This window comes from Vicia villosa, linkage group LG1, assembly GCF_029867415.1.
Source record: "Vicia villosa cultivar HV-30 ecotype Madison, WI linkage group LG1, Vvil1.0, whole genome shotgun sequence".
NCBI lineage: Eukaryota > Viridiplantae > Streptophyta > Magnoliopsida > Fabales > Fabaceae > Vicia > Vicia villosa.
This window is the reverse complement of record NC_081180.1, coordinates 31,821,796-31,832,592: the sequence shown is the minus strand read 5'-3', so window position 1 is coordinate 31,832,592 and position 10,797 is coordinate 31,821,796. Positions and strand designations below refer to the sequence as shown.

The following is a 10,797-nucleotide window of genomic DNA, read 5'->3' as shown; positions in this document are numbered from 1 at the left end:
AACATACAATTGAATTCCAATGAGAAGGGCGACATAGAAAACCATGTAAAATTAGATTCTGACATCAAACAAAAATAAAAAAATGCATTACATCAAAGGTAAAATACCTTGTCCGAGCATTCTGATCAAAATACCTTGTTCAGGTACTCTGTTTCTTTATGATTCATAAAGAACTAGCGCTCTGATCATATTTACTGAACCAAATCTCTTAAATTCTTGGTTCTAGAATCTTGTGTTTTCATTTTCAACTTCGTGATCTTTATTGATAGACATAGATGATTTGTTTACCCTACTACCATAGCATAACTGAAAACGGAAGAGAAGAGTACGTAAAGTAGAAGAGGAAGTTTGGCTTCCAGTGACAAAGAAACAAGGCATGAATGAAATGAGATTTGGCCTTTTATTAAAACCTATATTATATAGATACAAAAACAACAGGAAGATAAGAGGACATATGATTCAAAGGGGCAAAGGTTGAAGATGATTATTATAGAAGTAACAAGAGGGGAGGAAGATAGCTTTATGAACACTATGGATAAATGTAGGTTTCATTGATTCACAGAAGACAAGCAGAGGCGTAACTGATCATAGACGACTTTCATCCCTTAAGGTATCCTACTTTTTCCAACAGAGCCTGAATATCAGCACTGCTACTTCCCTCCGCTGCCTGAACGATGTTTGGGCTATCCAATGGCATGACATCTGAGAGAGGATAGTTTCTGTTATTATGGAGTTGACTAATTGCCCTGCTTCCGACTCCCTTCAATATCACACTTTTGTGTAGGCCACCAACCAGTCCTTCGTAATCGGTGTCGCCACATTCTCCAACAAACACCACCATCTTTGACAGTTCAAAACCCCATCGAACATATAGGTACCTAAGGAAGTACATAAAGTCATCAGATGCCACAGTAAACTTGAGTAACAGTCACAACAGCCAAATAGAGGAAGTCATGCTAGAGAAAAAAAAAAATAGTTATGTGCAAGAACATGGCTGATAAATTGCCTCTGTCTAAGCACATTTGCACAGACGCTGCTTAATTTTATCATATAGAATGTCAGAAAAATATGTAGTAACTAGCCAACTATAAATTTTGGAATGGTAATTCAACAATACCTGAGGGCTTGAGAACGAGATGCCAGTACTGGAATTACATTTAGTCTTGTCCCATTTTGACAATATATAGGATGGCAACGCAGAGCTTGGATCCTCATTAACTTACGAAGCTCCTTGAGAGGAGGAGCCTGTAATAATAACATTGAACAACAAAACAATAAAACTCGGAAGTGAATCCAGGATAAAAATAAACTTCACAAAAAAAATCCACTTTTAATCTCAATGACTAACAATAATCTATTTATACACCAAATCATGAATACTGGGAAGGAAAATTACCATTCCTGCCTTTCGCACATTGAAAGTATAACAGTAGTCGGTAGAAAGCTGTTCAGCAGGACTCACAATTGGCTCCTTGTTCTCACCCTTCTTATCAGTGATCGAAGATGCCCAGCGTATTAAAGTCTTTCTCAACCCTTCTCCACCCCAACGGTATTCAATGTGAGAGTGGAAATACAAGTCACCCACAAATAGGCGATCTTCAGAATTGAGGGATGGATAGTAGAGATCACTGCCACTGTTGCAAATATAAGCATCAAAATCATTGGGACTCAAGCCACCAGAGATCAGAAATGACTGAATCTCAGATATAGTCAATGAGGTTGACAATATGAACCCTACAGAGCCTTCAGCCCTCTCCTCTCCAGCAGCCTCAAAGATTACTTTAATCATTTCAAGAAGCCCTGAAGTGGTATCACAATCCACTGCAATCACAAATAGTCGATTTCTACTCCTCAGTGGCGGAAATTTACCAGCATTTGAATTTTGGCCTGATTTTTCAGTAGCCCCACCCCTGCGCGTGTCCTTGGAAATTCCCTTTGACCATGACAAAACAGCATTCTCTAATTTTGTAGTTCTATCAGTTGCATTTCCATCCGGATCCAAAGAATTGTCATTTCCACTATCACCGCTCTTCTCTCCATCCAATGAAAATTTCAGGTTAAGAGATAAGTCCTGTATATCTCGCAATGAATCACCAGGTGATTCTTCTGATTCTGAACTTTCACCTCCATCCTCGCTTCGCTGCCATTGAGGATGCCTTGGCTTGCAAGTGGCTATTTTAGACAGGTAAGTCTTACAATGCTCGGGCCATGAAAATAAATGAATATTCTTCAACCCATTCTGTCTACATTTTGCCCACAGTTGCTTGTTGCTGACAAGCTTCAAAAGAGCATCTGCAATAGACTTCTCATCATGGGGATCTATAAGCAGACCATTGTCGAGCACCTGTATCGATAATCAATTAATCATCCATGTTTCCATTGGAACCTTTACGAATCAATACATAACATAACCATTAATCAATAATCATACCCGATGAATATCAACAGGACCTCCATTTTTAGTAGCAACCATTGGCAAACCGTAGGCAGCTGCCTGTTCAACAAAGACTCAAGTTAGTGTTTACAACTTCAAAAAAAATCAACTAATAATAACTAATTCAAGATTCAGAAGATCACCTCAATTAAGGTAAGACCAAACGGCTCAATGAAAGCAGGATTAATGAAGACACCCTGCACAGTTACAGATCTGAATGAAATATAATATGACAATATAGCTTGCATGGGTAAGAGAATTAAAGACATGAAGAAAGTAATATAGATTGAACCCAACAAGCAGCAGCAGACCCACATTAGTTGCATCTTAACAGAAGGAATACCCGTGCGGTGCAGGATTTGTATTGGAATAGGAATTCAAATTGAAAATACTCCCCAAAATGATACGTGTGGATCGAGCAGGGTTTTGGTTTTAGGAGGTTGGAGTATGTGTTTTGCCACTGAGCTAGAGTAGTACATCTAGTTAGATAATTGTACAGCGGGCATGTGTCTATACAAGTGTATAAAAATTTTAAAATAAAATTTGTAAATTATAATAGATAAAATATTTTATGAGGTTTAATTAGAAACTAATTGGTTCAACCAATAATCCACTAACTTGACACCATAATTGAGTTGATGACTAGTTTAAGTTAAAAATATATAATTGCATAAAGTACAACTGTAAGATATTATTGTTTTATCAGACACATAATTATTATTACTATTATCTTTTAAATCATTTAAAGCCATTAACCTAGGGTCCTGGATACGGCATTGCACACAAGTGGAGAAATGCTTGCATGATCATGTATTCAGAGGATGTATTCACACCAGATTGTTGTATCAAAGCAAATAAATATAAGAGGATGTATTCAGAGAAGAGAATAATGTCATGAGAAAATGTTTGCTTGATCATTTATTCACACAAGCCATAGTGACTATGAAATAAAGAGAATAGAAAGAGATGGTGGGGACAGGTTCCATCTAGCCCTAGTATGCATATGTACGGATACGATATTGATACCGGATACGGGTATGATATTTACAAAAAAACTGAGGGACGAGTACATCAATATAATTTTTTTTTATAATGTAGCATGATAGACCTAAATTGCCCAAATGACAACAAAATATCACAATAAAAAAATTTATTGGTTCAAGCACTCAAGATCTACTACCAAAAGTCACCCTACTATAATGTATTGATAAATGATAATGCAGGCAATAACGGGATTACTGGAACAGAATGCAAAAACAAAAGGAAAACAAATCAACACGGATGAAGAGGGGCTCTTTAAAAGTTGAAAATGAGAATTTATATTAGCCACGTTAGATGACTTCCCTCTACAACCAATAGTGATTCTTCCCTCCCTCACATACTTGATTGCGGGCTTATAACTTCACAACTCGTTATTCAAATATTCTAAATAAATTTTAAATTAGAAGACTATGCCTAAGAAATTAGACAGTTATATCAATTTTCTGGTCCAATCAAATTGATAAACTTACCTTTGTCTTTGCTGCTAGACGATAGATGTCAGGAACATCAGATTGTTTATGGTGTTTAGGATATGCCACTTGCCCGTACAGATCATACTTATCAATCAGCTTAAGTACTGAGAGAAGAACAGAAGAACTTGTGCTTGACATTTCATCAATTCCGTCTCGGTTACCCATAATTAATGTCTGAAAAGCCAAAAGAGTGACATTTAATTGATCAGTCAGGAACTGCAAGTCAGCTAACCTGAAAATAAAGAACAGTGATACTAAAGAAGTGCAGAATGATCATTCACAATTTCATACGAGGTTAGCAAGCTCTCTAAGTGGGCGGCATTCTCCAAAGGCTTTCACCAAAGTTGTGATGTTCTTTTTAGGATCTGGCCTGGCAAGAGCGAGTATCACAGGTTTGCGAGGGTTGGAAAAGAAGCGCATTATCTGATAACCACAGAGTTTAAATTGGCATCAACTCCTTTTTATATTGGATTTAGAAACAGAACTAACTAGTCAAGTCACATCTAATAAATTATAAAATAAAAGCATTGAACTGGCTATTTATCGAGAAAACATTAAAAATGCAGAAAGCATATTCCAAACCTCAGACCAAATTGGTGGATCTTGGGGGGCAGGGTGATCTAAAATCCCTTCTGGTTCAGTTTCTATATCTCCTTCTAGTGGAGCAATATGATGGAACTCCATACCGGGTGGAATTACCTGCAAAATGTGTTTTGATTCTACTAAGATCTAATTTCACATGACTGGCAATCAAGTATTACTAAAACAATATAGTATCTGGAACAGGCCTTAACAATAACTGTCGTTATCAATATATACCATTCAAACTACGAGGTATGTCAATGACCTTTCTAACCCAATGCACTAAAAAAGGTAAATTTTGATAAAATTATGTTTCATATATACAAAATAAAGCTATTCCGGTGAACAAACTAGAAAGCCATACCAGTATTTGAAAACAAAACTCCAGGTCTAATTCCAAGTTAAAATAAAATGAAAAATAGATAATTTGCTCATGGATAAGCCTATCAAGTTAAAAACTAAGCAGCAAGACATTGTACTTCAAGTGTCAGGTTAAAAAGAGACTCAAAATAAGTAACCAAAAGAGAAAAATGAACTTATTATCTCTCAATAAAAATTGCTAATGTATATTAACATCAAAAATATATTTTACCTCTAGCCAGCTGTAAATTACTTTTAGTTCAAAATAAAGACTAATTAATTTGGTCCATAACAAAAAGTCTGTTAAGGCATTGCTAGAAAGTTCAATAGTATTAGTGACCCAGTACTTACCGACATGCGGGGCATGTATCTACCATAACAGCTCACATTACGCCTGATCCTTGCTCGTATTTTACGTTCCAATACTGGATCAAAACCATTATACAAGCGCCACTGTTCTTCTATTTCCTGTCTAGTGCTTGTTATGACTATTTCAGTACCATCAAGGGCTAATTCTTCAGCTTCTATCCTACGCATGATCTTGTAAGTTGAGTTTATTTCATCCGTTGATAATCGGCCTTGCTTTAAAAGTTGTTCCAACTTATCTCGACCAAGTGAGTGGCCGGTAAAAATCATTGGTACATTCAAAGCACCGGACAGAAGAGCAGCAGAGTCACCTGCATCTGCATAATGCCCGTGAATAGCAACCGGCCAGACCGCATGCCCATTGCCAATTTGCTCCCCAAGAGCCTTGGACATCTGTATAATATGGCCCATTGCTCCATCAACAAATTCAGGAATGTAAGGCCAGAGTTCTTCTTTTGGAATATATTTATTTCTCGGACCAAATGGAATACGAATGATGTAAGCACCACTGCTCTCTCCCATGTCATCTCCAAATTCATCCGTGTTTCTAGGAGCCAACATTTCCGTGGGTTCCCCATAACTCCAATCTACATCTGGTGAAGAGACTTGCCTAGTAAGCAAATCAACCCGATAAACTCCCGGCATTGATCCCAAGGCCCGTGCAAGCTCCACAACATACTTAACCTACTCAGTACAGAAACAAAGACAATCAGAAAGAATTCAACTACCCCACACGATCAGATAGATGTCATCAAATTTAAGAGAGTACATCCAGTGTCATATCATTCGATCAGAAACAAAAAGTTAACAGATTCTTAACACAAAAAAAACAACATAAAGGAAAATAGTTACAGAAGTACTACCTGACCACCGGTATCAGAATCACGCCCCAGCTCCATATTCTCACCACGTATGAGTCCATGGATACTGCACATAAACACGTAGTTAAATTCAAGAATAACAAAACAAAACCATACACTAGAGATAAGAAAGGGAGCTCCACATAATAAAAACAAAAACTATAATAACATCAATCATGAGCAGCACAGCTGGATATCCACTTTTGCATTCAAATAATCCAAAATTGAATGAAAAAGTCAAGTAATGCAAAAACACAATTATATAGAATCACAAACCAAATTTAAATAAGCAACGATACCTAATAAGAACAATGTAGAGCTTCTTTCCTTTCTGATTATTCACCCAAGTCTCCATAGCATCAGCAGAACTAATCCTAGGCAATCTGGATCTAACAGAATCACCACCGTGAGCAGAAACATCACCACCGTGAGCAGAAACATCACTCACCGGATCTCCCCTCTCTCCCTCAGACAAATCCTCCGACATATCAGCAGTAGCTTCTCTCCTCCCTCTTTCACGTTCAAGCCTCCGCTTGTTCACTCTCTGCACCGCTTCACTCTCAAGCTACACAACATCACAATCATCATCATCAACATCAACATCATCAAGATCATCAACATCATCAACAACATCAACAACAACTAAAATTCAAAAAAAAAATAATAATAAAAATGAAAATTAATCAAACCTGCTTCTTCTGACGAGCGAGGTTCCAAATCCTCCAACACATATTCTCCAATCGAGTATTCCTCTCTTGAGGACTCCGTGATGAAGAAGCCTAATAGTAACAACAACAAATCCAAATCAAATAAACAAAATCAGTTGAATCATCAATAGATAGTCACAGAGAGTGAAAGTACTACATACCCGAACCCAAGAGCGATAGAGATCGGTCTCATCGAAACCGATAACTTCTTCAACGAAGTACCGAGTAGGACTAAACCTACCTCTCTCTCTAAGAAGAAGAGAGGATTTAGCATCATCAAGACCAGGACCAACGTCGAGAATCGCTTCTAGATAACTATTCAACCAATCATTTCCTGCCATTTTTATTTTTTCGCTCTTCAACTGTAACTACAGGTTCAAGATGATGATTGAGTTTATAAAGATGAAGAAGATGAGTGAAGAGAATTTAATTAGAAAAAAAATAAAAGGAAAAAATGATAAGAGAGAATATTCGTTGGAAGTCTGGAAATGGACTATGGAGTGACGGAGAATTGTGTTTGAAGGAGCGTATGGCCTTTAAGCGGTTAAATGTATTTTTATTTTTTATTATTATTTGTTATTTTATTAAAAATGAACTTCTTAAGACTTGAGTGGGAATTTTATGAGAGGATCGCTTGACGCTTGTCATCAACCTGGATTGTTTTGCTGTGGTTAGGAAACTTTCTGTTACTATATTATTTAAATATTTAAAATAATTGTTAAAGCTCAAATCCTTTTTGATATTCTTTTAGAAAATCTCTACTTCCACTCTGTGGATTTATCACGTATTCTAAAAATACACTTTATTAATGAAAGTATATTTTAGGAAGTAATTTTTTTTTTATTTTACGTTGATTTGTTATGTAAATGTATTTATAGAATTTTTTTTTAACATTGTTTAAATAGTTTCGTAAATGTATTTACGGAACAATTCAACGTAAAATTAAAAAAAATATATTTATATAAGATGATAAAAATAAAAATTTTTCAAGTGTCTAAGAAATTTATGGGATAAATTGAGATTTTTTTAAGGTCAACTAACATATGATAAAATACTTATATTTATTTTTTTCATATGATTTAGTAGATGAAATATCGTTTTTTTTACAAAATCCAATCTACTAGATTGTCTAATCTGATTTGTGGGTATGTTTCACCCTCGAGTAATTTTAATTTCATTTTGATTGCAGTGTGTGAGATTAAAATGTGATCTTTCCGAAAAAATTTCATCTTTTAAAATTAAATAAATAGAATGTTACAAGTTCGAACTCACATCTACATATAAAGATTCTACGTAATTTTCAACAATTTTTTTTATCTTTTTTAATCTATTGATTTATTATTTTTCCTAGTGATAATTTTCTTTTACATCTTGTGGTATTAAAATAATCTATGTTAATATTATTTTATTCTATAAAATTGGAATTTGGTAATGTTTATTTAGAAATTGGCAAGGTCAACAATTTTTAGAGACTAATGGGTTGATGTGGAAGATAAGGAGTTGATGTGGAGGATAGAGATATGAGTATTTTATTTCAATTAATTTATCATTTGGTGCACTAAAAGGAAAGGATATGCTAAGAATTATTATTAATTATATTTTATTAATTTCTGTTATTTTAATCTCTAATTTATGTTGGATTAACAATCTAATAGGATCACACAAACATGATAGTGGGGAGATCTCTAATTTATCATATCATGTTCATGAGACCTTAAGATTTAGAGGATAATAAGACAATACATCTATTTGGATTGCAAAATTATTAGATATTGTTGATTGTATCACTTTAAGTTTAGAGTAGGTGATTAGCATGTCTTAACATAAGATTTTTTTATATATTTATCACGGATAATCAATAATAGTTTAAAAAATCATATTTGTTGAATCATAATTAAATTATATATTTTATAAAAAAAATCGCAATTTTAACACTGTTTAAAGTGACAACTTAACTTTTAAAACATTACTTTTGAATAAGATTTTAAAATTACACATTCATGGTTTAATTGTGTGACTAATTCTTTCTAAAATGTTTTAAGACATTTTGACTATAGTGAATTTTAAATTTGAGGCTATAATTATTTGAGACACATGTCTCGACTAGATTTTTAGTACTATGTTTATTGGTGTTTGGACATGAATAGACTTTTTTTTTGTGCTTTTATTTTTCAACTTAATCAAAAAATCTATTATAAATATATAAAAAGTAAAGTACCTGGTAATTACATAATAAACCTTCTGATTAAAAGTTAAAATTAATCTAATTATAAGGGTAAAATTGACTAATTACACATTGCTTGCTTTATATTGATTTGGTATTTAATACCGCTGATGTGGCATGTCCAGAATTTTTGTTGTATTTTATTTTTTTTTAATTGCATCATAACCAATTTATTAATTAAGTATGACATTGAATAATTTCATTAAACCTTATTCTAATTCCAACGTGTTTTTTCAAATGAATGGAATAAAGCATTGGAAAAATAAAAGAGACCTTTATCATTCCTCTTCTATTCATTCAAATCAGATGATTCCATTTATTTAAGCATCTTGCACCATCTTCTACTTCCAACGTGTTTTTTCAAATGAATGGAATAAAACATTGGAAAAATAAAAGAGACATTTCTCATTCCTCTTACTTCAATTCATTCAAATCAGATGATTCCATTTATTTAAGCATCTTGAACCATCTTCTTTGAAAACACTTTCCTTCCTTCTGCAGACCATCATCAATACCTGCTTTTCTTCCCTTTTCGGTTCCTGCAAAGATTTTACAATCCATTCTGGTTTTTAATTCAAAAAAGTAACATTTTGTGTTATTATTCTTATAATGGATTCATTTACAATTGTGAAATTATTCTCAATTCTAAAATTGTTCCCAGATCTGAATTTACTTTCATTTTTAATAATATTATTGTTTATGTTATAAACTCATCTCTTTTAAATTTATCAAAGCTATTTTCAAACGAAATCTACAATTCTAAAATTATTACCAATTTTAAAATTATTTCCAATTTCAAAATCGTTTCAAGTTTTGGTTTTTCATTTATGCTTGAGTTAGATTTAGTTTATGGATTTATTTTTGAGATTTGATTTTTTTATGTGTATTTTTGTATTATGTGAAATTAATAATTATTAGAAGGGACTCTATTTATTTGTATTATATCTTGAAATTTCTGTGTAGGATTATCGAAAAAGAATTATGTTCAACAGAATATACATGGTGATGGAGGATTTTAGACCAAAGTTTCGAGTGAGTCTATTATAATTATCCAATTTGATGTCATTGTAGGGTTAGTAACAGTTGATGATAATTATTCTTCAATTTTTCTTCTTCTTCTGTTTAGTAATGTAATTTCTAAGTTAAATTGGTCATATTCACTTTTAGGTCTATGTGGTCTCTGTGTGTAATTATGTGAATTCAACCGTTTACAATTTTGATACTTTAATTTTAATTAATATATTTTTGACATATATTAATTTTCTTATTTTTCGGGCTATCATTGTTTGAATGTGGAGAAAATGATACATAATTTATTTATTTTCAATCTTTTTGGACCTAATTCTCATTGTATTATTGATTATAAAGTTTTATAAGTGTTAGGATTTTTGCTCACTAATTTATTATTATTTTTTTTTAATCTTTTTAGACCTAATTCTCATTGTATTATTGATTATAAAGTTTTATAAGTGTTAAGTATGATGACAGTGAAATTATGACATAGATTCTGTTATTTATATGGTGTGGTGCATATCATTTAAGAAGTATAATAGGATATTATGATACATTATATACTGTGTTGTTTTTATTGATTTAGGTTTGTTATATGGAAGAAAAAAACAACTACACTATATTCTATTAATTGTTACCGTTAAACAAAAACACACCCAATATCTTTTATTGCAGATATTGATATGTTTTGACTCCTGTAGTTACAAGATTTATTACTCCGCCACATTTTTTTACTCAA

General features: G+C 33.0%; 1 protein-coding gene across 1 annotated transcript; it reads right to left on the bottom strand.

The window, feature by feature from the left end:
• Positions 1 to 377: 377 nt before the first annotated feature.
• LOC131633203 (probable sucrose-phosphate synthase) lies at positions 378 to 7,352 on the bottom strand. Its single transcript, XM_058903917.1, has 13 exons — positions 6,985 to 7,352; positions 6,806 to 6,895; positions 6,416 to 6,681; positions 6,120 to 6,183; positions 5,242 to 5,940; positions 4,531 to 4,647; positions 4,240 to 4,371; positions 3,946 to 4,122; positions 2,578 to 2,631; positions 2,432 to 2,494; positions 1,397 to 2,344; positions 1,118 to 1,245; positions 378 to 878 (listed from the first exon to the last, which is right to left on the bottom strand). Exons 1-13 carry the CDS (start codon positions 7,162 to 7,164, stop codon positions 599 to 601), a joined length of 3,198 nt encoding a protein of 1,065 aa, XP_058759900.1. The 5' UTR covers positions 7,165 to 7,352; the 3' UTR covers positions 378 to 598.
• Between the last annotated feature and the right edge of the window lie 3,445 nt (positions 7,353 to 10,797).